Below are 25,617 nucleotides of genomic sequence, written 5' to 3' on the forward strand. Positions count from 1 at the left end.
CGCCGCGGTAAGGGGCGGGTCCGCGCGGCTCCCGGCGCTGGTTCTCGCGAGAGGCCGGTCCGCGATCTCGTCGCTCCCCCTCCCTGCCCTCGGCCTCCCGGGCTCCGGCTGCAGCGTCAGCCTCGGGCGGGCCTCCCTTGCGGCGGCGGCGGCGGCGGCGGCGGCTCCTCGGCCTCAGCCCCGGCGCCTCTCGGCGCCCCTTGGCCCCGGTCCGCAGCGACGCCCGCCCTCGCCGCCCCGGTGCCCGCCTAGGCCGCGGCCGCAGCCCCGGGCTCACGTCGGCGCCGCCCGCTCCCGGCCCGCCCCCTATGGGCCCCGGTTAGAGGTGCCGCCGCCGCCGGCCCGCGGAGCCCCGATGCTGGCCCGGAGGAAGCCGGTGCTGCCGGCGCTCACTATCAACCCCACCATCGCCGAGGGCCCGTCCCCCACCAGCGAGGGCGCCTCCGAGTGAGTGGGCCGGGCTTGGCCGGGTTGTGGAAGGGGAGGGGGTCCCCGAGTGGTGAGATCGGTAGGAGGGGGGGAGGGTCCCTGAATGCTGAGGTCGCGGGAAGAGGGTCCCTGAGTGGAGAGGATGGGGTGTTGGGGCCCTGAGTAATGAGGTTGGGGGGTGGGGGGAGGTAGGGTCTGAGTAGTGAGGTCGCGGGGTAGGCGTTCCTGAGTAGTGAAGTTGGGGAGAACGTCCCTGGGTAGTGAGGTTCAGCTGCAGGATCCTGGGGGGGTGGGGGAGCCACTGCCTCTGGGGGCTGGAGCCTTGCAGACGCTGAGGCAGACGAGGGGACTTGGGGGACAGAAAGGAGCATCTGGGACCGTGGGGGTTCAAGGTAGCAGAGTCGTATTGTGTGAGGGGCACGTGCTCGTGAGGTCAAGCCGGGGTGACCCCTTGGCCACAGAACAAGTCCCGACTCCTGTTCCCCACGGTAAAGAGAGGCAGGGTGGTTCCAGAGGCCCCTAGCTGGGGTCTGTTTGCTGTGCCTGTGTTGTGACCCGGTGAGAACCGGGTGTGATGGGTGAACTGCATGTTGGGCACCTCTCGGGGGACTTGGCACTCTGGGCCCCGGGGGAGGGAGTCTTGGTGGCTGTGTGTGCAAAAGCTGACATCTTTTCCTGGCTCTGAGTTTGCGGCTCGACGTGGGGATGTGTTCCTTACTTTCAAAAACCTACTGCTGCTGCTTCTCGCAGGAGAGCGCCTTCTTCATACTCCCTTCTCTGCCTCTTACCGTGGTTTCTGATTTCCATCCCTTCCAGAATTCCCCCGGTAGAGGAAGCCAGCCGTTGGGATTCCAGTGTTGTTTTTTTTTTTATAATAACCACAGCTGAGTTGTTATTAAATTTAAAATGGATTAATCAGCTGACTCCAGAATGCATTTTAGATATCACAGGGCAATGCCAGAGACCTTGCAGAGTCTGGCCTCGAAAGCTGCCTCTTTAACTCTACGGGAAGGAGTCGTGTCGCGTATGCTCATTGCTTTGCCTCCTCTCCTCTCTGTCCATCGGTCCTTCTCAGCCATTCCTCGTCCAGGTGCTTGTTAACCAGGCATTCAGGGAGCACCTGCTCAGGCCCATGGTCCTGGCTCGGGGCCGTGAGCAGGGGCTTTGCAATCGCGCAGGACACGGGTTTGATTCCAGGCACTGCCACGTCCGTGCACTGTAACCCTCAGGCAAGTTACTTAACCTCTCTGAGCCTGTTCCCTCCTGCGTGGGCCAGGACTACAAGATCCCCGCCTCCCAGGAGGATCTGGAGAACAAAACGGGGTGGGGTTTGCAAAGCTCTGATACCCAGGGGCAGGTAGCCCCCTGCCTTCTAGCAGCTTCTTTGCAGTACCGGCCCACATGGCATTGCCCGGCCAGCTGCAGACCATCTCGTTCCCAGCCTGTGCCCCTTTGCTCAGGCCTCTGAGTTCCAGGCTCGTTGCGGTCAGTTGAGGGATTGGAAGGTTCCTGAGAAATTTCTAGTCTCCCTCTTTCATTCCCTGTTTGAACCCCTCAATGAGGTCTCCTCTATGGGGGTGATCAACCTTGGCTTAAAGGCCATCAGAAATTGGTGGGGGCGCCCGTTTGAGCGTCTGACTCTTGATTTCGGCTCGGGTCATGATCTGAGGGTCGTGGAGACATGCATTGGGCCCCACGCTGAGCACAGAGCCTGCTTAAGATTCCCTCCCTCCTGCCCCCCCCTGCTTGCTCTCTCTCAAGCTTGTGCTCTCTCGCAAAAAAAAAAAAAAAAAAAAAAAAATTGATTGCCATGGACCCCCTGAGGTGGCCCATTCTCCTTTAGAGACTTTTCTCAGGTACCCTGTCTGTCTGGTCCAGTAAGCCCCTGACCACAGCCAGTATTTGAAACGTGGCTTATCCAGATTCAGGGGAGACAGAGTAGTTAGTATAATACGCGTTCCAGATGCCAAACACTTTAAATGAACAAGAAGAAAATAAGTATTCGTTAATCGGTTCGTATTGGTTTCATGTTGAAAATTGTATTTTTTTATTAAAAAAATTTTTTTAATGTTTGTTTTTGAGAGAGAGAGAGAGAGAGAGAGAGAGAGAGCAAGCAGGGGAGGGGGCAGAGAGAGAGGGAGACACAGAACTTGAAGCAGGTTCCAGGCTCTGAGCTGTCAGCACAGAGCCTGATGTGGGGCTCGAACTCGGGAATGGTGCAATCATGACATGAGGTGAAGTCGGATGCTTAAGTGACTGAGCCCCCCAGGTACCCCTGGAACAGGAGTTTCTTTCTTTCTTTCTTTCTTTCTTTCTTTCTTTCTTTCTTTCTTTCTTTCTCTCTCTCTCTTTCTTTCTTCCTTTCTTTTTTAATTTTTTAAAAATGTTTGTTTATATTTGAGAAAGGGAGGCAAGGATCCGAAGCAGGCTCCAGGCTCTGAGCCGTCAGCACAGAGCCTGACACGGGGCTCGAACTCACGAGCTGTGAGCTCATGACCTGAGCCGACGTCGGACGCTTAACTGAGCCACCCAGGTGCCCCTGAAAATTGTATTTTTGATGGGTTAAGTCAAACATGTTAAAATTAATATGACCTGGTCTATTTTTAAGGTATATTTTTTAATGTTGCTAAAATATTTTTAATTGCACACATCTAAAATAAAATAACTTGCATGTGTGGCTTTTATTCTTTTTTTTTTAATGTTTATTTTTGCGAGAGAGAGCACAAGTGGGGAAGGGGCACGGGGTGGAGGCGGGTGCACAGAATCTGAAGCAGGTTCTAGACTCCAGGCTGTCAGGGTAGAGCCCAAGTCGAGGCTCGAACTCACGAACCATGAGATCATGACCTGAGCTGAAGTCGGACACTTGACCGACTGAGCCCCCTGGGCGCCCCCTGTTCGGTTTCTTTTGCACAGCACTGTGTTAGTCCTTGTGTGCATTGAGCTAATGTCTGCCCACCTCTTACAGGGAGCTGCTTTTTACTCCAAGATTTGGTTTAAAGTCAAGGCATTAGTGAAATTACCTTCTTGTCAAAATCCCTTGGAAAATTCCTTGAATCACCCAATAAAGTGCCGAGTACGTGGTTGGTTGTTTTACTAAGTGGCTCCAGGAATGTTTGTGTGTATAAATGCTTAATGTTCAGAGCAACATAATAAGAGCCCGTCCTCAGGGAGGGGGTCGTGTCCTCTGCACAGTACTTGGGTCTGATCTATTCCCGCATCCTTCCAGCCACACACATGGGGCCTGGCATGCGGCGGCCACACGGTGAGCCTGGCTGGCCCAGGTCATCTCTCTGTAGCTTGCATGTTCTTGGCTAGCCCTTGCCCTTGGGGTCTTTGCAGAGCAAACTTGGTGGACCTCCAGAAGAAGCTAGCAGAGCTTGAACTCGACGAGCAGCAGAAGAAGCGTCTGGAAGCCTTCCTCACCCAGAAGGCCAAGGTCGGAGAGCTCAAGGACGATGACTTCGAAAGGATCTCGGAACTGGGGGCCGGGAACGGCGGGGTGGTCACCAAGGTCCAACACAGACCCTCTGGCCTCATCATGGCGAGAAAGGTAGGTGAGAGGCGGTTGGCGAGGGCGGGCCCTGCACCCCTGCGCGGTGCAGCAGCGTGTGGTGGGGCAGGCCTCTGCTTTCTGATCCGCCCAGGGCACTTGGGCACTCGGGCACTCGCCCAGGCCCTTAGCGAGAGCCGGCCCGCTTGGGATGCGGAATGCCCGCCTGCCTCAGGCTGCCCTTCCTTTACCGACCGCTGCCTTCCAGGACTTCAGGTCACGTTCCCAGAAACATCCGGACTGGGACAGACCGGCTCCCTCTTCTGGGCTCCCAGGCCACGGTGCAGCCCCCTGGCTAGGTGGGCGAGAACCCTCCCTGAGAGATGTAGGGGTGGAGAAGAGGAGGGTGTGACCATTTGGGGATTGGTGACTCCTACACGCATAACCGGGGGACACAGTCCGTGTGATAAATCGCTCAGCTCATACAGGCATAGCAAGTCAACCCTCTCTGGAAGCCCGTGCCCCGGTGGTTCCCACCTATGTTCTCAGAGCCCCGAACGCCCCGCACCCAGGTGGGTCCGCACGGGTCCTGCCTTCCCTGGGTTCGCCACGCTCCCTTGCCGCTGGGATTTAACATCGTCGCTCTTTCTCCTGCCCCCAGAGCACCGCCCTCCCTCCTGAAACCTATTTCTGTCCCCTTCCCGCAGGCAGCCTTTTCAAAACCAGAGCAGCCCCAGAAGTCTCTGGTCTGCCGTCACCCAAAGAACAGGGGATAAAAAGGCAGATGCGAGATTCAGGGGGCGGTGGGGGGGGGGGGGGGCTGAGAACAGAGAGCTGGTCAGAGTTGGCTTCAGGCACCAGAGAGTGCTCCCGGGCCAGCTGAGCAGTCTCCTGGGACGTGCCTCATGGTAAGCCTGAGCCTGGGAGCTTGTCCACACCTTTGCGGACAAGCCTTCGGAGTACGATTCGGGAGCTTGAGCCTGGGGCCCGGATGAGTTCTGCCGCACAGCCACGGTGCTCCCTTGTGATGGGTGCTCCCCCGTGACGGGTGAGCCGTCGCCGTGAGGAAAGTGGGGTGAAGTCCACACGGGCACTGCCGGTCTTAACAGCTTCCCACGCTTCCAGAAGTCCTTCAGAGTAAAAAGTTAAGAGAAGAACAGGTCTAACCTATTGGGGAGCAGACCTCCAGTTTTGTTCCCCGTAGATTGTGGCCTCTCAGTCGTGTGGGCCCCATGTGGCTGCCCGCCCAGCACCGTGTCGGAGCGGAGCTGTGCCCGCGGGCACTTGGTGGACGCATGGAACAAGAAGGCCGTCCTCGCAGCCAGCGCAGTTCGGGGCTGCGACTCCACGGGCCCAGGAGCTCTCTCTTAGCCAGTCAGCGGAGGTCGTAGGCTCTTTTGAATCCCATCCGGAAGCCCATTTCACACAAGAGGCCGGTTTGTTTTTATTCAGCTGGGGGCGTAGGTGGGAGATTGACACGCAAAGCAGTTTTTGGGAGACCGGCCTCGGTCGTTCTCCGCCATTACCCTGGGTGGATCCCGAGTCCCCGCGAGCTGGGTCTGAATGCCATGCTTTCTGAGTACAGAGCTTCTCAGATCTGCAAATGCAGCCCTGCCAGCCGGGCTGGAGTTCGAGGGCCAGGGTGGGCTTCTCCGTGGGCCAGCATCCTTTGTCACCCGCGTGGCTCTGGTCCCTTTGATTGACGGAGGTGGGGGGGGTGTGGAGGCTGGTTACATAAGCCCCGAGTGAACTGGTCTGGACTTTTACAGTCACACTTGATTGTGTTTTCTTGGCCGAAGCACGGCGTTCCGACCCCTCGTGCCCTAGGAACCAAACCTGCGTCATTCGGGCCAGGAGAGTCTGCAGAGAGCCATGTTGGTTCTGTACTTGCCTCCCTGGACTGGTAGCGGACGAGTGAGTTTGGGCCTTGTGTTTGTGCGGCCCCCGGGCGCCCGCTTGCCTCCGCGATGGAGGTTTTGTGGCCTCTGTAAGGCCACATCGTGGGACCAGCTGCCATCTCTCAAGTGCCCGGCCCACGGCCGAGCCAGCGTTATGTTCTGGTTTAATAGGAGCAACAGCCCCACTTTACACACGGGCAGCCTGACGCTGGGTCAGGGCAGCGTGTGAATTGGCTGGGGTGGGCCCCTCTCAGGCTGGCCCTTTGCAGTCAACCCCGACTTGATGGGCGCGATCAGCTTGTGGCGTCCAGAATTTATTTCCCCCCTATCTCTAGCTCGCACCTCCTGGGCCCCCCATTGTGGGGCAGAGATAATCGCTTTACACCCCGAGATGGCTTGGTGTTGGGTTTGAATGCCGAGCTCCAGCCTTATCTAGTCCTTGGCGTCTGCGTGACCCCAGGGCAGTGGCGTGGAAAGCGCGTGGTGTTGGTGTTCGGGGAGCCTGGCCCCAACACGGACTTGCCCGCCCACCAGCTGAGTGCTGCCGAGAGCAGGATCTAACCTCGCGGCACCTAGACCTGCCCCTCGGCCCTCCTCCCACCGGGGTTGATGTCGGGAGTTGTGAACGCATGTGCTCAGAGACGTGCCCCTCGCTCCCCGCTCCAGCTTTTCCCCAGAGGAGATGCTGGCAGGCTGGCTCCTAACTGATCTGGAAGGCTCGCTCTACAGTCTCGTTCGCCCCGCGTCCTCTCTGCAGCGTCCTTCCCGAAAGCCTTTGACTTACTGTGGCCTTACTTCACGTTAAAGGCTCCAACCCCAGGCATCCGGGGTTCCGTCCAGTTGTGCCCCCTTCTGCCCACTCTTCCTCTTCTGCGAAGCCCGCAGAGTTCTAGCTCTGCAGCTCGGTCGTTCATCTGCGGCCCCTTTGAAGTTCTCGGTCGAGAGCCGCACCGTCCGCGGCAGCCGCCCCGGTCAGCCTTGGCCACGGAGCCGTCGGGACACGGTCGGTCCGGCCGAGGTGTGCTGTCCGTGCAGGGAAGCGCGTTCCCGGTTTCAGGGGCTCGGGGTGGGGAAAGCTCACGGGTTACGTGTTGAAACAGTAATGTGTTGGTGCATCGCATTGAGTGAAAATACATGAAAAGTTCCTCTCCTCTGTTTTCCTTGTACTTTTCCAATGTGGCAGCGGGAGGGTTTAAGACGGAACACGCGGCCTGTTCTGTGGGGCAGCGCTGGCCGCCATCAGCCCGCATTGCTCATCCCTCGGCCTCAACCAGGCCCTCTTTCTGGGCTTTGGAGAGGAGACCGCTGCCTCCTGGGTAGACCGCCGTGCTCCTTTTCGGAGCCAGCGTGTCGCGAGTGTCCCCGCCGGGCAGGTGGTCCTGCAAAGGAGAGAGTGTCCCCGAGTCCTCGGACGGGTGGCCGCAGGGGCGGGGCGGTGCCCAGGCGTGCGGCCAGAGCTTGCCCCCGCAGGTGGCAGCGACAGTTCCCTGACTTTGCCGGGGAAGGCGAGGGGCACCGGGCACCGTGCCACCGCGACCCACCAGTCACGGCCACCAGGGTCATCGTCACGAGCTGACGCCATGTGCCACCCTGAACTCCACAATCACACCTTCCTGGTGCCCTCAGTCTGCTCTCTGTCCCCCCGCGGAGCACCCATCCCCCTCCATATCCGGCCAACTCTCACCTGGCCTTCCAGGCCTGGGGAGCCTCCCCCAAGCCAGTTGTCTCCCCGGCTCCCTCCGAGCAGGTCTTTACCACTCCCTCTGCCCGTCACAGGGACTCCATGCAGACGTCTGAAAGGCTCAGACACCCTCGATCCTTTTCCGCCTCTCCCATTTCTCTTGTCCTGTCGCAGTGGTCAGGGCAGGGAACCACGGCCTCAGCTCTTTCCCGGTGGGCATGGCTCTTGGCGCTTTGTCACCTGCGTCCTACATCTCTCCAGATGCTCCTTTGGTTTCTCACCTTTTGAATCTCGAGGTGACCGTCCCCTCTGCTGACTTAAACTCAGGTGAAGGGGAGCTAGGACCCTCGGGTGGTGGCCCGGAGCTCCCTCCGTGTGGGGATGCGGGACTCCAGAGGCAGACCCCTGGCGGAGAGGGGCGGAGGTCCCGGGCCACCCTGGGCTGGGTCCTGGGCTGGTGCTTTGGGTGACTGGGGGGGAAGATTCCTCAAGATTCCTCTTACCAGAGCTCCCCTGTAGCCAAGTGAAAATGTTTGCTCCATTGCGGTTTGCTTTAAAACAGCCTTTCTGAGATGTACTTTACGTGCCACACCATTTACACTTTTGTGTGTGTGTGTGTGTGGGGGGGGGGGTTGGCCCCACCTCCCTTCCTCCACTTACCCTTTTTTTTTTTAAATGTTTATTTTTGAGAGAGAGAGGGAGACACAGAGTCTGAAGCAGGCTGCCTCCAGGCTCTGAGCTGTCAGCACAGAGCCCGACGCGGGGCTCAAACTCCCGAACTGTGAGATCATGACCTGAGCCGAAGTCGGAGGCTCAACCGACTGAGCCACCCAGGGCCCCCCCCCCCCCGCCCCTGCTTACCCCTTTGAAGTATATGTAATTCAGTGGTGTACATCCACAGACCTGTGCATCTGCCAGCACCATCTATTCTAGAACATTCCCTCTCCCCAGAAAAAAACCCCATCCCTGTCAGCAGTCACCTCCCCGGCCCCTACGAGCCCCCTTCCCGTCCATGGATGAGCCTGTTCCCGACGTTTCACACATGTGGACTCACACCCTTTGTGGCCTCTCGTGTCGGGTTCCCTCCCTGAGCATCGTGTGTTCGGGGTCCGTCCGCAGGGCGGCGGGTGGGGGCGCCTCGCTCCTGCTGGCGGCCGAGGGACGTGCGCGTGCGCGGTGGATGCACCTGAGTGAAACGCGTGTGCAGTGGACGCTTGGGTGGCTTTCACGTTCTGGCGATCGTGAGTCCCGCGTGAACGCGGTGTGCGAGTTTGCGTGGACGTGTGTTTTTGGTTCTCTAGGCGCCTAGAAGTGCGTCGCTGTTTCGAATGCTGTGGCGAGCACGTCGGGGGCAGGGCTCCAAAGCCCCCTCGTTGCGGGTGCCCCTCCGAGGCCCGGTCTCGAGCCCTCTTCCCTCTCCCTCGCAGCTGATCCACCTGGAGATCAAGCCGGCCATCCGGAACCAGATCATCCGCGAGCTGCAGGTGCTGCACGAGTGTAACTCCCCGTACATCGTGGGCTTCTACGGGGCCTTCTACAGCGACGGCGAGATCAGCATCTGCATGGAGCACATGGTGAGGGCGCCCTGGCGGGCGGCTGGGGGGTCCCTGCCCGCCACCCTCGGGCCCGTGTCCTCAGACGCAAAGCACCGTTGTTTCCAGGGTCCTTCCCGAGATGCCCCAGGCCGGGGTCGGCGTGTGCGCGCAGGTCCCGTGGTTCTCTGCCCCCGTTCCGGCCTCGCCTCTCCCTGGGTGCGTGGCAGAAGCCGTTCCCTGCTGGCACACGGCCCGCCTTGTTTTCCCCACCGGCCGTGTTCTGGCAACGGCGCGTGCCTGTAAGGTGGCTTATTAAACACTCCTTGATGGTGGGCACGGGCTGATCCCGACCCGTCCCAAGCCACAGCGAATGAAATTCCCTTACACGAGACGCGGGATAAAGTCCCGAAGCTGAAGTTGCCGGACCCAAGGCATCCAGCAATCTCGATTGATGTTTCCTAGGTGCCCTCTGAAGAGAGAGCTCCGTTAAAGGCGAAACCCCGCTCTGCCCCCCAGCTCAGGCCTGCGGAGTCAGAAGCTTTGGGGTGGAACATGGGCACCTCTCTTGTTTCAAACCACCATGGCTGATTCTGACGAGCCCCCTTATTAAGAAACTGTGGTCTTGAACGTCAGAACTGGGTGGGATCGGGTGTAACAAAAGCAGAAGTGGTCAGAGCTGAGGGCCCTGGGAGGAAATGCTGCCCACCCTGTTCCGAGCCGAATTCGTCAGGTGTGGGGCTGTCTGCCACCCGGCTCCCCGGGCCCTGGCCCTGTGGGGCCCTTGCAAAACCAGGATGCTGTGGCCTTAGGCACGGCGGCTTCGGTTGCGCCTCGCAGGCGTGCGCCGTCCCCTCCGATGGTGTTGTAACGCGGGCAGGAAGTGAGTTTCAGCAAGCCCCCGTGAGGGACGCTTCGTGAGCGCTCGTGGTGTAACGGCCCCGGGTCAGGCAGCGCCCCGCCCACCGGTCGCTGCCAGAGAGAACCACGGGCAAGAAAGGTGGTCGAGGCAAGCCCCCGCCTCCCCTCCCTGCTGCCCCGGAGCGCGGTGCGGGTCCGAAGCCGCCACCTTCCCTTGCAGAAGAGGCCCCGCGTCCCGCCTCGGCCCCCTGGCCCCGCTTCTGTTCTTGGTTTCCTGCTGAGGCATCTGCGCCCCGGCAACACAGAGAATGGGCTGCAGCGATGAGGGGGAGGGGCAGGGATCCCGGCCACTTGCTCCCTTGTCCTCTACACATTCCTGGTTGGGTTCTTTGGGTTTGCTTTTATCACGAGGGCGGGAGGGAGCTAGAGCGAGCGTGTAGCACCCGTGAGAAGACGCGGTCAGGTGAGGCCCGCGCTCCCCACCTGCCGCGGGGGTTACCGTGCACGAAGCCAGGAGGGCACCGGTTTTCAAGTTTCGGGTGAGCCCAGAGGAGGGGGCGGTCTGGGCAAGGAAGGCCTGGAGAGAACAAGATGACAGCACAGTACCCGGGGCAGGGGGTGGCCCCCAGCCCACTGCCCCTCGTGGTGTTTTCGTGTCACACGATCCCCTCCAGAGCCACATTCCCCAGGGTTTTCTGTCCGTCATTCACTCGTGTGCCATATCGGGCGACAGCCTGGGGTCAGGCGTCCACGCCACCGCTCGCCTCTTAGCGGCATGGCTGGGGACGAGGCTCTCGCCTTCCACCCGTAGAGCTGGGGGGTGGGAGAGCCAGCCTTCCGCCAGCACCTGGAGCCGAGGGCAGGGGGCGAGACTATCTGCGCAGGTTTGCGTGCGAATTGGCTCCTGTGTCCAGCCGGGAGGACTCCGGCCCCCGCTTGCAGCAAGAGACCCCCAGCTGGTGACGAGCAGCGTGGATCCCGCACGCAGGGATGGTCTCCCCTGGCTGGCCCATGGGGTGTGTGGGGCTTAGAAGCAGCGGGCCAGTGGTTTCCTGGTGGCCTGAGGCTGTCGCTGGGGCCACTCCGGGCACGGACCCCGCAGACAGCGGGTACTTTGGGGGGCAGCCTGCTGACTGTTCACAGGCACCTCTTGGTGTTTCCTGGGGTCTAGTCAGATCTGAAGTCACACCTCCGCCCGGCAGGGAGAGGAAAGGGTGATCCCCACCCAGACCGGGGACAGAGGTGACTGGGCGACAGGGTGTGTGTGCCCCGAGCACGAGGCTCCCTGAGGAGAAAGTACGCATAACGGGAGCCGTTTAGGTACATTTGTTAAACTCCGTGTTTCCCCGCGCATGTGGATGCCTGTGCAGATACACAGAAAGATCTGGAACAATGGAAGTCACGCTTCAGGGGGTGACGTGCCTACAGTTGGGGTTTTATAAGGAAAGTATTCACGTAGCACCTGCTTGATCAGGGTACAGTTCCCAGAGCATTTAGGACACCTATGCATAACGAAAGTGTGGGATGCTGCACACGCGTGAGATTTGGGGTCAGAGACACCCAGTTGTGCTATATCTCTGTCACTTCCTGTCAACGTGACTTGAACGATTTACACTTAGTGCAGACCGGGGGGGGGGGTCTCATCCGGGACTGCTCTTGCCCCAGGGGACACCGGGCCACGTCTGGGGACATGTGTGGGACACGTGTGGCCGGCAGGACTGGGCAGTGCCTGGCCTCCCGTGGCCTCTGGGGATGTTCCCCCCGGACATCCTCGTTTATAAGCCTGTGGTAGGTCCGTGACAATTAAGAATGAAAGGAGCTGCGTCGGGAAGCAGGGTTATGGTTTTAAAAGAATTTGTTTTTTGATTCTTCTGAGATTGGTTGATACAGGAGAAAACGGGAGGGCTGGAAGGAACGCCCCCTCCCTGCAGACAGAGCGGGCTGAGCCAGGACGCCTGGTCCCGAGGGTGGCCGTCTAGGCACTCGAGAGTCATGTGCAGGTTGTAGAGGCTTCATCGTGTATCGGGTTTTCTAGAACTTCCCGGCCCTGGCCTTTCTCACTGGGCACGACTCGGGTAGAAGTGCTGGAGATACGAGGCCCCGGCACCCCTGGGATTTCAGGCTCTCCTCCCTGCACCCCTTCCTCTGGCTTCGAGGAAGCCGCGTGGCTGTAGGCAGCCCAGAGCCGCTTGGTGGAGACCGTACCGGCCCGAGGCTGCCCAGCGTTGAGCTCAGATGCTGGCCCCCCGCGCGTGGAACTTAGTGGGTCCATCTAGCGTCCCAGGGGACCCAGTGGGCATTCCTCAGAGCCCCACCTAGGTTTGGTCTCCAGGTTTGCTGTCCCACAGCCTGCGGGTTTAAGGCCATGACTAGGGTGGGGTGAGGTGGGACTCAGACTGGCAGGACCTGTGCCCGTCCTTTGAAGGCAGGACATATCTGCGCACAGCGGCCAGCACGTGACAAGGCCTGAGGGACGGGGGCCCGGGAGCCGGGAGCTGTGGGCAGCGGTGTTTCTTCCGTGCCGGTGCCTCCGGGCCCCCGCTGCCCTTCTGCCGGGTCTGCCTCCGACCTGCAGGAGGAGAACCCAGCCCCAGAAGCTGGCTGCTTCCCTCCGCCTGCTGCCAGTGTGGCGAGCTGGGGAAGGCTGAGTCCTGGGCCTCGCTTTCTGGGAGGATGGGCCGCCTGGGACGCCGGCCGGCACTCTCGTTGCTTCCTCACTGGATGGGCTGTCCCGAGGCTCTGGAGGTGACAGGGACCGGCGGGGGTCCCTGCTCTTGACCAACCAGCGAGTCGCGTCTGGCTGTGGTCTGGCCTCCGTGTCCCGTGGAGGAGATTGAGCTCCAGCTCCTGGGAAGCGGGGAAGTGCTCCGCCTTCCTGCCTGCTTCCCGGTGTCCCTCTGGGACTCCTCCTCTGCACCGCAGGCCCCGCCTGGCCCACCGCTCAGAGCCGGCTTTCTCCCCTCTGTGCCGACCCTAGGACGGCGGCTCTCTGGACCAGGTGTTGAAGGAAGCCAAGAGAATTCCCGAGGAGATCCTGGGGAAGGTCAGCATCGCGGTAAGTGCGAGGGCTCCAGGCGCACTCCCCCTGCACCCCCCCCCCCGACCCCCCAGGGCCGCCGCACCCCTGGGGCGGGTGTGTGCACCCACTCCCGGCCCTGGGCTCCGCACGAGTCTATTCTTGTCCTGGCCCCAGTTGGAGGTCCCCGTCTCTGGCAGCCAAGGGGCTGAGCAGGTGGCACCTCTTTGCACATGAGGTGGAGGGACGCTTTCCTGCCCCGCACGGGCCTTGGCGCCCCGTGGGTGGTACCCCACAGTGCTGTCCTCACGTGGCGAATTAGCCGTCGGTCTGCGGGGCCTCGGTGCAGCCCGGCACGGAAGCTCTCAGCAGACGGTGCCCGTCAGGCTGGCGAGACCCTCCAGGCAGTGGGGGCGGGGCGTTGTGGCCGTCCCTGCCACTCTTCTCGCTGGTCCCAGCCTCACGGGGGCTCCTGAACCCGTCCCAGTCAAGTGGCCCCTCGGGTCTGCCCGAGACGCCGCCCTGCTCACCCGCTCCCTCCCTCCCACCCCGCAGGTTCTCCGGGGTTTGGCGTATCTCCGGGAAAAGCACCAGATCATGCACCGAGGTGAGCGGGCCGGGGCGTCTAGGCGGCGGGCGGGCGGGCCGGGCCCCCCTCACCTGCAGCTGGTTCTGCCCGCAGATGTGAAACCGTCCAACATCCTCGTCAACTCCCGAGGGGAGATCAAGCTGTGCGATTTTGGGGTGAGCGGGCAGCTCATCGACTCCATGGCCAACTCCTTCGTGGGAACTCGGTCCTACATGTCTGTAAGTCTGTCCGGGAGCCTGAGGGCGTCCGTACCCTCCCCTCCCCTGTCAGCTCTTCCCCGTCTTCCAGAAGCTTTTCAAAAGCCTGCAATTCTCCGTCACACGCTTTGTGTTTCCGCTGGGCTCCTACTTTCCGTCCAGACACTAGCGACCTCGTCTTCTCACTCGGGGCCTTCTCTGCAAACACCTGCCTCGTTCCTTTCCGCCAGCATCAGAGACTAAGTGCAGGGCTGTGGTCGGTTAGAAACCGGCCCTCAGGTGTTTTCAGAAACATCTGGGGGTCTCGGGAGCAGACTCTGAGAAGTTAGTCTTGGGATCGTAGCAGAGTCTACACTCTGCCTCCTCGTGGGCTGGTCACCCTTTTCCAAAAGTGCCAGAGGTTCGGGTCTCGAGTGCTGTTTCAGCCCCGGCTGGGAGCCTCGCTGTCCCAAGGCGGTGGAGCGGGGGATGGAATTGCCTTCTTTGCGTTGCCGGTCTCTGGAGGGTGGCAGGGCCGGGATGGGGACGCTAGGGTCCAGCTTCCGTCTGGGCGTTTCTTTGCTCCTTCTCCCCCGACAGCCAGAGCGGTTGCAGGGCACTCACTACTCGGTGCAGTCGGACATCTGGAGCATGGGCCTGTCCCTGGTGGAGCTGTCCATCGGAAGGTACCCCATCCCCCCGCCGGATGCCAAGGAGCTAGAGGCCATATTTGGCCGGCCCATGGTTGACGGGGCAGAAGGAGAGCCTCACAGCATCTCACCACGGCCGAGACCCCCTGGACGCCCCATCAGTGGTACGGCCTGAATCTGGAACTTTGGACTGGACGGGCAGTGTTACCCGTCCAGGGTATCCCGGGGCACCTGAGGCTTGTGGGGACGGCCCCCCAGACCCGGTCCCATCCAGGGGCAGCTGCACGTGTTAACCAGCTGTGGGGCATCTAGAAACTAACCTCTCAGCCAAACTGTCGTTTGGGTGGTTTTTCCAGCACTTTATTCCGGAAACGCTCAAATGTAGAGAGAGGCCCACGGGGATTGCCCAGGGAGCACCCGTAGGCCCACCGCCTGGACTTTGGGCGAAGGCTCTGCCGTTCGGAAACCGAGACTGACTCAAGTCAGACCCCCTCGGCTGGTCTGCCGGATTCAGTCCCGACACGCAGCGCAGGAGGGAGCGGGAGGCTGGGGGGCGCGGGGGGCCAGCTGGGCTCCCAGAGGACTCTCGGTACCCGCGGCGGTCACCTGTGCGGTGGGGGGCTGCCCAGGGCCAGGGAGCTTCAGGCTGGCCCTTTGGCCGCTTTGGAGGGCGAGGGCGAAGGGTCATGCAGCGTAACTGGGAAACAGCGCTCAGGGCTCTGCTGTCTTTCTTTTCCTTAAGTCAGGTGACAGGAAGGGAGCGGAGGGAGTCTGGAGGAGTGCGCCGTGGACAGCGGCTGGCCTGTGCCTTTGCTTCATACCAGCCTTACAGAGAGACGTCACACACCGTGTGACTTATTAGCTTAAGGGGTGCAAGCCAGTGGCTGTCTGTGTCTTCACAAGGCTGTGCAGCCGTCACCACTGTCTGGTTCCAGAACGTTCCGTCACCCTGAAAAGAAGCCCCATCCCCACCAGCCGTCACCCCCGCCCCAGCCCCTGGCAACCACGAGCCCCCTTCCCGTCCGAGGACGAGCCCGTTCCGGACGTTTCACACCCGCGGACTCCCAGCCCGCGTGGCCTCTCGTGTCTGGGTCCCTCCCTGAGCGTCGCGTGTCCGGGGTCCGTCCGCGGGGCGGCGGGGGCGGGCGCCTCGCTCCTGCTGGCGGCCGAGTGTCCCTGTGTGTGGCGCTGTGTCTTCGCTGCCCAGAGGCGCCGGCAGTCCAGCAGCGGTTTGTGAGCCCGGCTCCTCTCCTCTCCTGGTGCCAGACCCAGGGGGTCCGGGTGTCTTGGTTTTCTCCTGTCTCCCGCCCCCGTGTGTGTCCTCGGGCCCTGGCTCCGTCCCTCCCAGCACCAACTCCCGGATGGCATCGCGGGCACTCCCGAGGCCCCGTCCCGGCAGGGAGAAGCCGCAGAGGGTGTCGTGCCAGGCCGCCTCGGCCTGCCAGCGCCTCCCCCAGCCCCAGCTCGCGTGCCCGTTTCAGGACAGGGGACAGGAGGCGAAAGTCCAGCGGCCAAACCTGGCCCTGGCCAGCTGGGCCAAAGACAAGGGTCAGCTACCCCCAGCCGCTCGTCCGTCCTGGGCGGCGTCTGGGGCCTGATGCCGCCTTCACCCGCGGCTCCGAGCAAGGTCACGCTGCCGTCCTTGCTCGTGGTCACCCCCCACCCCCTGCCTGTGCGCTAGAGAGCAGGGGCTGTGACTTTGGCACAGCCTGGAGGCAGCACCGTGCCAAATGTGTGACTTCTCAAAAAACACTCCTGTTCGTTTTGGCGTTTCGTCTTATTTTGTTTTGTTAAGTCACGGGAGGCTCAGGAGAGAAGCCGCTTTGCCAGGGAGGCAGGCGCAGTAGCCGGGGGCACGGCCAGGCCGCCGCCTCTGGTTCAGGCCGGCGTCGGGGGGGAAGGGTGCTCAGCGGACGCCCGCCTCACCCCTGGGTCTGTCTCTGCCCCTGCAGGCCACGGGACGGACAGCCGGCCGGCCATGGCCATCTTCGAGCTGCTGGACTACATTGTGAATGAGGTGCGTACCCGGAGCCCCCGGCCCGGCTGCCCGGGGGCGGGGTAAGCCGTTTGGCTTGGATTTGCCCAAGTGACCCAGAGGAAGGAGCTGCAGGCACAGACCGGAGCTTGTCGCGGGGGGCAGGTGGCGGGACCACTTCCCTCATACACACGAGTGAGCCGCGGGCACGGACGGGGGCGGCTCCTCGGGCCGGGAAAGGGCTGAGTAGGGCCTGACCCCGAGGCCCGCCCTCCCAGCTCGGTCAGGCCACCCTTCCTGGGCGTTGCATGGGCCGCAGCGTGTTCTCGGTGGCCCTTTTGAGTCAGGGCGGAGAAACAGGGCGGCCAGGCTGCCTGGGGCCCTGGCTTGGTCCAGGGCTGGGCGTCCAGTGAGCAGCTCAGAGCAGGGTCAGTGATGACAGAACAGGACGGGCTGGCTCTGGTGACACAGCCCTGCACCTGGCAGCCACGCCCGGGCCCAGCGAGCACGTCTGTCCTCCCACCCCTGCTGGGTTTCACCGGGACCGTTGGCCCACAGCCTTCCCTGACAGGGGCTTAGCCCCACACACACAGCTGTCCCCACCCAGGCGCCTGTGTCCTGGCTTCCCCAGCTTCCAGGCCCGAACCTGGAACGAGCTGCCCCCCCGGTGGTCCCAACCCCCTGCTGGAGACAGGTGGCCCAGACAGTACGACGCACATCTGTAAAGTGGGGGTGGGCCCTGTCCTTTCCCCCCACAACCAGTTGTGATCCTGCAGCCAGACCTTCCCAAAGAGAGCCCTGAAGAGCCTGGCCGAGTTGGCAGGGCGGGTGGGGAAGCCGCTGGAAGACGGGGTGGGGAGGGGTGCCTCTCTAGCAATGAACGTGAAAGGACTGGGGCCAAGGGCGGTGCCTTCTGAGGGTCCCCGAAAAGTGCTGTGCTGTCCCCGCGGACGCGGGACTAGCAGGCGCCTTTCCCCGTGATTCCAGAACCATCCTTGAGCATCTATCTAACCCCCACCTCTCTGTCCGCCCACAGCCACCTCCCAAGCTGCCCAGCGGTGTCTTCACCCAGGACTTCCAGGAGTTTGTAAATAAATGGTAAGGTGCCACCGCCTCCAGCACGGTCTCAGGGCGGGCCGGGGCGGGATGCCAGGCCGCCAGGGGCCCCGCCTGCCTCCCGGGATGGCCGCCCACACCCTGGCCACCGACCCAGATGTGCACTTCCTTCCTGGTCCGGGGCCGGGCCCCTCTGCTGGGACCGATGGGCGCTGCCAGTGGGTGGCCGTGCCTGGGGGGCACCTGGAGCTCACCCGAGAACCCAGATGGGTTCCCTTTCGAGGCTGCTGAGTCGTGGTATCCAGCTGGTGGCCCCATCTCGTCCCCAGAGCAGACGAGGATCACGGGCCGTTTGGAAATGATGCCATTCCCGCCTCACCTTCCACCAGCAAGCACCTCCGTTTCCTAGCCTCTCAAGCCCGTAACTGCCCCATCTTCCACGTGAGCCTTCCCAGTCGCTTTCTGGCAAGTGGCCGCCTTTTCTTGCCGCGTCAGCCCGGGCCCGGGGCGCGCAGGCTCCAGAGCAGGAAGGGGGCCAGGAGCCGCCCCCACCCTCAGGGCCGTCCTGCACATCAGGATGAGCGGCCGGCAGGGCGTCGCACACAGCAGCACACCCGCTCCTGGTGGCAAAGCCACCACTGGCCCTTTGCACGACCGCTGGCCAGCATGCTGCAGCTCAAATCCAGTGACATGTCAATGCTTCTGTACCCATTGCATTTTCTTTTGTGTTTGAACAGCCACCATTTGGCCTCAGGCTGGTTTGAGCAACGGTTCTTAGGGGCAGTTCTGCTTTTCTGAAGGAAAAAGTTCCATTTTGACACTGGGACTCCCAAATTGGGGACGTTCGTTAGCAGTGTAGCCGCATTGCCGCTGGGCCTGACGGAGCGGCAGCGGGGGCGTCCCCACGGCCTCGCCCCATCCGTCTTGCCCTTCCGTCCCCGGGGGTCGTGCCCTCCCAGCAAGGGGGAAGCAGAGCAGACTCTGTGCCTTGCTGCGTCCAGGCTTCGGACCGGCCAGGCGTGGGGACCGGGCTGACCCACCCCGGCTCCGCACGCAGGTCTCCTCGGCCACCGGCTAACGGCCCTGCCTTGTCTCCCCACCCCCTGTCCTCCTCTCCAGCCTCATTAAGAACCCAGCGGAGCGAGCCGACCTGAAGACGCTCACGGTGAGTGAGGCCGCGGGTTCCGGGCCCCGAGGGCGCTCCTCGGGGCGCGTGTGGGTCCCCTGCGGGTCTCCTTTGCTCCGAGCAGCCGTGGCGCCCTTGGCTCCCGGAGGAGCGGGATGGCCCAGCTGTGCCCATGGTCCGGGTGTCCGCGCCTGGGAGTGCCGGGGCCCTCACGCTTCTGTGCGGCTCCCGCCTTGGGCCCGGCGGGCCCCACAGATCGGGGAGACCCGAGGGCCGCCGGCCTCCCTGTGCGGTGTCCCGTGTCCTCGAGAAGCCAGGTGGGTGTCAACTCCCCTCCCCCCCAGCAGGGTGGGGGCGGGTGGGGCTGCCAGCCCGCTGACCTGGAGCATTTCTGTCTGTGAATTTGACACCCCCCCCCCCCCCCCCCCGCTGCCGGGCCTCCTCACCCGCAGCCACTCTGCCAAGCCTGGGGAGGCCTGCTCTTCAGGCACCTCCACGACACGAGACCGCGAGGGTCACACCTGCTGGTTCTCGGTCTCTGGTGCCGAGCGTCTCTCACACGAGCGTCTCTCAGTTATCGGAACGTGGTCTTTCCAGTAAGGGAGCCTCAGCCTTCCCGCGTCTTCCAGTTAGCCTCCACCTCAGGACCTTTGCAAAGGACAGTGCTTCTCCTCAGGGAACGTGTCCCGGGCCCCTCTCAGCTGGCCTGGCTGCTTCCTGGGGTCTCGCCTCAGCCCCTCCTCTGACGTGTCCCCAGACACCTTGCCCAGTCCCACATCCTCTATTCGTTCTGGTGACGACCAGCGTCTCCTGGTCGTGGGCGCCACCGAGAACGCCAGGCGGGAAGGGTGTGCGCGCGGGGACTCTTCCGGAAAGTCTTCCGACGCGGGCGGTGTCCCAGTGACGTGTGTTAGAGGCACGTGTGACGTCACAAACGCCTGTTCGTTGTAAGATACACGAAAATCTGTGAAATAGAGAAACTGATGGATGGCGGGGCCCCCGCGGCGCCCCCCGGGACTCTGTCCCACTGACACCTGCTGCGGGACCGACTTTTTAACTTCCCCTCTCCCCCGTTCCTACCCCCTGCCTACAGGGCAGGCAGCAGCTGGGGGTCCGGGTGTCGCGTGAGGAGACCGGACCTGCCCCCGTGGACCCCAAGCCCCCGGGACCCACCCCTCCCAGCACGGCCCGTGGGGAAAGCGTCGCTCACCCCCACCCCCACCCCCCGGCCTGCAAACCAGGAACCTCGGGTACTGAGCGGTCCTGCGCAGGAACTGCCAGCCGCGTGCAGCTTTCTAAATTACTTGAACCGAACAGAAGGCCTGGTTTGGCTCCTCAGCCACAGGAGCCACGGGTAAAGGCCTCGGAGCCTCCCGTGGCCAGTGGCTGCCGCAGCAGACAGAACGTGTCAGGGACTTCACTGTCCTCCCAGAGGCCCCCGTCGCTCCAGATCAGACGTTCTCACCCAGGGGTGACTGTCCCCGGGGGACACGGGGAGGTGCCTGGAGACGCTCGCGGGCGCTGGGGCCGGGGTGCCGCTCGGCCCCCCGCGGACGGTGCCAGGGGAGCCGCAGCGCCGGGGGGGGCACCTGGGCCCGAGTGAGCGGGCACGGAGCGGCCTCCTGCCCGCGTCCCGGGCGCATCCGGACGGCCCGCCGGGCCGGGTCGTTGACGGGCTCCTCCTTCCCTTCCAGAACCACACCTTCATCAAGCGGTCCGAGGTGGAAGAAGTGGACTTCGCCGGCTGGTTGTGTAAAACGCTGCGGCTGAACCAGCCCAGCACGCCCACACGCACCGCCGTGTGACGGGGTCCCCCCGGCGCCCCGCTCTCCCCCGCCCGCCCGCCCGCCCGTCTCCGGGGAGGGCGGCCCTGCTCCTGGCGTCTTCTCAGACCTGCTTCCTTAGGTTCAAAACAAAACAGGGAAAGAAAAAGCAAACTGTGCCCGTCGTACTTGTTCCATTTGTTCTGGGGGGTCAGCCCCTGGCCCAGTCCCAGGGCAGGAGAGCCGCCCAGGGAGGCAGCGCCAGCCCCGAGCCCTCCGCCTGCCGCCCACCGGGGGAGGAGGGGGTGGGGGTGGCACCAGGAGCCGGCCTCACTCTGTTCCCAAGGGATGCGGCCTCGGAGGGGACCTCTGGACACCGGCGTCCTTCACCAGACAGGGAGGGGCGCCCCCGCCCCCTCCCCCCGACGCCCAGCACTGTCCCTGGAGGTGGCCGTGGGGTCGCCCCCTCTGCCCTCCCCACCGCCTCTTGTCACTCAGCGTCCCGTGACCTGCGCCTCGGGAGGGACCTGCTCAGCCCCGCCCCGTGCTCAGGGGACAGACACTTCTGACTTCACGGCAGCGAGCCGGCACCCGGCAGAAAGGATGTGGCGGGTTTCCAAGCTGTCGGCGGAGCCAGCAGACGAGGCCAGTGCACCGCCAGATGCGACCAGGTGGCTCCTCGCGTCCCCTCTGCTTTCCCAGATTCGGGAGTGACTGCCCAGGGCGGGTCACTCGGGCCGTCCGCGGGGTCAGCCGCAGCCGCTGGGAGAGGGAGGTGGTCCCAGTTCCTCGTCCGTCGGGGCCTGGCCGCGCTGCCCCTGGAGCCGCTTCTGAGACTTTCTGTCCTCGGAGCCCCGGAGAAGACGGAGCTGGGAGCCGGGGGCCCCCCTGGACGCTGCCCGCGGGCTGGGACGAGCCGACGCTCAGCTTCGGGGAATCGCAGGAGGAGCCCTTGTCTCCTGTGGACACCAGAGAGACGGGTTGCTGGCTCCTTCGACCGGCTTTCAGGGTCCTCCACTTCCCAGATCCCCCAAAGTCTCACCTGGTCGGGAGGAGAATAAAGATAAGCGGAAGTCGACCGGTGTCGCTCTGTGGGGCCTGGTGGGAACATGGTCAGCATCCGGGCAGCGGGCGTCTGACCCGCGGCCTCTGTGGCCTTGTGTCGCACACGCCCAGTCCGGCTGCGGCCGGCCAGCCCCCATTAACGGCTTGCCCTTTTCAAGGACTGAGAGACCGGGTCCCGAGGGCTTGGGGGGGATTTGGAGTCGGTGGGGTGAGGCCCGCAGGCTGATGCAAAAGCGGGGTGACCTCCAAGGTCAGGACCCCAGAGGGGTGGGTGCCGCCCTGAGACCTCCCCTCTGCAGTGACCCGAGGCCGAACCAGAGAAACTGGCACTTTCTCTCCATCTGCCCCAGACCGGGCTCCTGGAAAGCTGGGGGCTCGCCCGAGCCTTGGGGACCTAAGTGTCCCCTCCCCGACCCATGTCCCCTGCAGGCGCCCAGAGTCCCCACTGGCCGCCAGACAGACCTGGTGACAGTCCCTGTTGCAAGGGGACAGGCTCCTCGAACACTTAAGAGCCGCTGGCTTGGGGGTCCGGGCAGGAGGTGGTGTCCAGGTGCTTCCAGGCCTGTCCGTGGCCCGTCAAGACGGAGCCGTTCACGCAGCCGTGGCCCCTGGCTCCTCCTGGAGAACTTGGCACAGCCCGGACGGGAGCGGCACAAGGACACCCCCTCCGTGTCCAGGGCTCCTGTGGACACATGGGGGCGACGCCGGTGACCCCTGACACCCCTGCTGTCTGACCTCGTGGTCCAAAAACAAACCAGTCACGGAAGGAATCGTTTTGGCATCTTGCGCGTTGGGCGCTCCCTTCGTTGGTTTTGTGTTTTCTCCACTTGTGGTTTTTGGCGCTTGGTTTGGAGGAAGAAAATCCCGAGCGGGGGGCCCGTTGGTGTGGAAGCTTCTTCCGGCTGGATGTCTTCCTCCGTAGGAGCCGTACAGCACGCGAGCACGCGCGCCGTCCTCTACGTCCCCGGAGAGCCGGGCTCTTGCCCGTGGCGTTTGCCCCTCCGGTCCCGCTCCGTCCAGCCGTGGCCCGCGTCCCCTTCCCGGTGTGAGGAGCCCCAGGGCCCGCAGGGCGGAGCAGAAGGAGGTGTGCGGGGTCCCGGTGGCCCCGTGCACGTCACGCGGTTGGGAGATCTAACCTCCCAGCCGCGCTTCACGCCCGGGAAACAAACGGGGAGGTAACTGCAGGGTCTGTTTGATTGGCCCCACTGTAGGCAGAATGTCACCGTTTTACCTTGTGTCCGCTATGGGAGAATGAGCAGCGTGGTCTTTGACACTCTCCTCTCCCCTCCCCCGCCGCCACGAAGTCTTGGGGACCTGGTGGGTGTTTTGCCCTCACGGCACATCTCAGACCCGGCACGTGCCGGTGCCACCCGCAGCCCGGGGCGGTGTTGGGCAGCACGGGCCCAGCTCTCCATGGGGATGACCTCGGCCCCTCAACCTGGGGCCACAGGGCCACGCCTGGGACACCTGTGGTTGTCCCACGGGAGGTGGGGCCGGGGAGGCCGCTGCCCAGTAGTGCCCGGGGCGCCCCGCGGAGAAGGGTCGCGAATGGCCACGGTGGCCAGCGGCGGGTGAGGGGAGGGAGACCCTCCGTTAACTATTTGGGAAAGCAGCAGAGTCCGGGCCCTGCTCCCACGAGACCTCAGGGTAGATCCCTGAGGGGTCAGATGGCGCAAGCCAGGGTGAGCCCCGCGTGACTCCCCCCTCTCCCGCCCACTCAGTGCGTCTGTGTGTGTGTATTTATTATTTATTTTTAAGCCAGCTCCACGTGGGGCTCGAACTCTCCACCCCGAGACCACGAGGCTCCTGCTCCAGCGACTGAGCCCCTCAGTGTGTGCATTTAAAGGGCGCAGGACCCCAGGACCTCAGTGGTCACATGATCATGGAAGGCAGTCTCCTGGGGGGGGGTCAGTGGAGGCCCCTAACCCAGGGAGTCTCACCTAGGGCAGCCCTGCCCCCCAAGAGACACAGGGCGGTGTCTGGGGACGTCTGTGGTTGTCATGACCAAGGTGTTCCTGGTATGGGGGGGAGGGGGTCGGGAGCCCGGGATGCTGCTCGGCCCCCAGAGCACCCAGGCCGACCTCTGCAGGAACGACCCACCCCAGGGGACACTGCCCGGGGGGGGGCACCTCATTCAGCCCCAACCCCTTCCCCAATTCGACGGTCCAAGAGGCCACGGTCGCCCAGCCAGCAAAGGTCAGCGCCTGCCTCGTCTGCGTCCCCGCAGCCCTGCCTAGACTTCCCGCGTCCACAACCGGGGATGCCGTGTGGCAGGAGGGATGTGGGCAGAGGTGGCCCAGAACCTTCTGGAAGGTGGGGAGTTGGGAGGAGTGCGCTCAGCCAGCAGCCCGGGTGGAGGTGTGTGCCCCCGGCAGGAAGCCTCAGGTCAGAGGCGGAACTCGGCCTCCCTCTGTGGGCCGCGGACTCCGGGTTAACAGAGGTCAGAGGAAACTGTGACAGGGTTTCCCAGAAAGCGGGGTCCGCCGCGGGGTGGGGGGGGGGGGGGCGGAAGGGGAAGGGGCCCGGCCCGCCCCCCTCCCGGGCTCGGAGCTGACCAGGTGTGTGCGCCCCAGGCCAGGTGGGGGGAGGACCCGCCTGGCCGGCCATCCCCATGGCAACGCAGGGCTGGCTCCTGAGGAGGAGGAAGGAGGAGGAAGGAGGGCCGGAGGGAGAGGCCTGGGCCCCACGGCTGCCTGAACCGGCCGAGGCTCAGTCTCGGGTTTCTGCCCGGCCTTCCCAGGGGACGGAGGGGGGCCCCGGAGGAAAGGACTTGGACAACCAGAGGCCCCAGGTGAGGGAGGGACCTCGGCCCGCAGCCCCGGCTCCTCCCGTGAGACACCCACCCCAGGGTGGTGGCCGCGGGACCCCGGGAGCCCCACCGCATTGCTGCCCGCCCCCCCAGCTCAGTGGCCTCAGGGAGGGTCCTGCCCCCCAGGGAGCCTCCCTTGGCTCCCCGCCCCGCCCGCACAGGGGGTCAGCCCAGGCTGCCCCTCCCCCAGGAAAGAGCAGACCCTCTCCCTTCACCCCGGCCGCACCCCATAACGTGGGCGACACGTTCAGCAGCCCTCGGGACCCCTGTCCTTCCTCTCTGACCCCCACAGAGGCTGCGCGACTTGCCCAAGGTGACCTGGGACCCATGTGGAGGGTCCAACCTGGCCCGGGCCAGACTCCGGCCATCCTGCCTGCTCCGCACTCGGTCACCGTCTTTTCCCCGGGCTGTTCTGCGGTGGGGTCCACGGCCCGGCCACAGAGATGGACGCAACTCCCAGCGCCCTCCAGCCTGAAGGCAAAGCGAGGCAGAACCCCACGGACTGGCTGTTCTCTCCAAGAACTGGCTACACACGAGGGTCGCCGAGGGCCCTCGGGGGCAGGGAGGGCACCCCCCCCCCCCCAAGCAGGGAGCAAAGCTGGGCAGTGGGGCCCTAGAACACGGGCCCTGGAGATGGGCCTGGCAGGGGGCGAGGCAGGGAGACGGGGTTCAGAATATTTCACCACTGTCCAGCAGAGCAGTGACCACCCCCCAGTAGACGTGGGAAGGAACCTGGGGTCACGAGGCCCCCACTGTGCCTGGGGTTGACCCTTTCATCTCCGTCGCTGTGGTGGGACACAAGGAGGCCGGGACAGCGGCTGCCATGTCAACGTCCCGCTGGCCTTGGGCACGGGACTGGGTGGGGGCCGAGCGGGGAGCCAGGTCGCTTGGACGTCTGGCCAAGACACCGGTGCTTTGTGCCAGGGCCGGCTGCCGCCCGCGAGCCAGGCAGTCGTGTCACACGAAGGGGTTCAGGAAGACGAGTTAACGGGGAACACGATGCACAGAGCCCAGCACGGGGGTCCAGTCCCAAGGGTGGCCGTCCCCTTGGGGGCCCTGCCAACCGTGCCGGAGGGGACATTCATGGATTGACAGGGGGGGCGGGCCTCTGATTGCAAAACAAGTCACGGAGAGCTGGGTCCAGGGCAAGGCCTTGGACTGGAGACCCCCCTCGTCCTCCCCTGGGGCCCAGCCCTGAGGTCCGTCCCTCCACAAATACCCTGGTCCAGGGGGCCTGCCTCGTGTGGAAGTCAAGGCCGGCTCCTGAGAAGCTGTCCCGTCCTCCCTGCCCTCCAAAAGACCAAGCCCACCCAGCACCGCTGTCCGCTGCCCCCATGGTCCCCGTTCTGCTCCCCTCTGAGCCTTGTCACACTCTGTTCCCTCTGCGCCTGCCCGGTTCCTGCTCACTGACTGGTGGGCATCTGCTCAGAATTCACCTTCTCAAGGCCAAGGCGTCTCCCCTGCTTCCCCACCCCAGGTGGCCGCATTCCCCCCCCCACTC

General features: G+C 63.6%; 1 protein-coding gene across 1 annotated transcript; it reads left to right on the forward strand.

Moving 5' to 3' along the window:
* The first annotated feature begins 67 nt into the window (after nucleotides 1–67).
* MAP2K2 (mitogen-activated protein kinase kinase 2) lies at nucleotides 68–20,420 on the forward strand. Its single transcript, XM_027049542.2, has 11 exons — nucleotides 68–447; nucleotides 3,769–3,979; nucleotides 8,926–9,072; nucleotides 12,869–12,946; nucleotides 13,463–13,514; nucleotides 13,590–13,714; nucleotides 14,273–14,486; nucleotides 16,275–16,339; nucleotides 17,334–17,395; nucleotides 18,473–18,518; nucleotides 20,174–20,420. Exons 1-11 carry the CDS (start codon nucleotides 356–358, stop codon nucleotides 20,282–20,284), a joined length of 1,203 nt encoding a protein of 400 aa, XP_026905343.1. The 5' UTR covers nucleotides 68–355; the 3' UTR covers nucleotides 20,285–20,420.
* The last annotated feature ends 5,197 nt before the right edge of the window (nucleotides 20,421–25,617 follow it).

This window comes from Acinonyx jubatus, chromosome A2 (assembly GCF_027475565.1).
Source record: "Acinonyx jubatus isolate Ajub_Pintada_27869175 chromosome A2, VMU_Ajub_asm_v1.0, whole genome shotgun sequence".
Taxonomy (NCBI): domain Eukaryota; kingdom Metazoa; phylum Chordata; class Mammalia; order Carnivora; family Felidae; genus Acinonyx; species Acinonyx jubatus.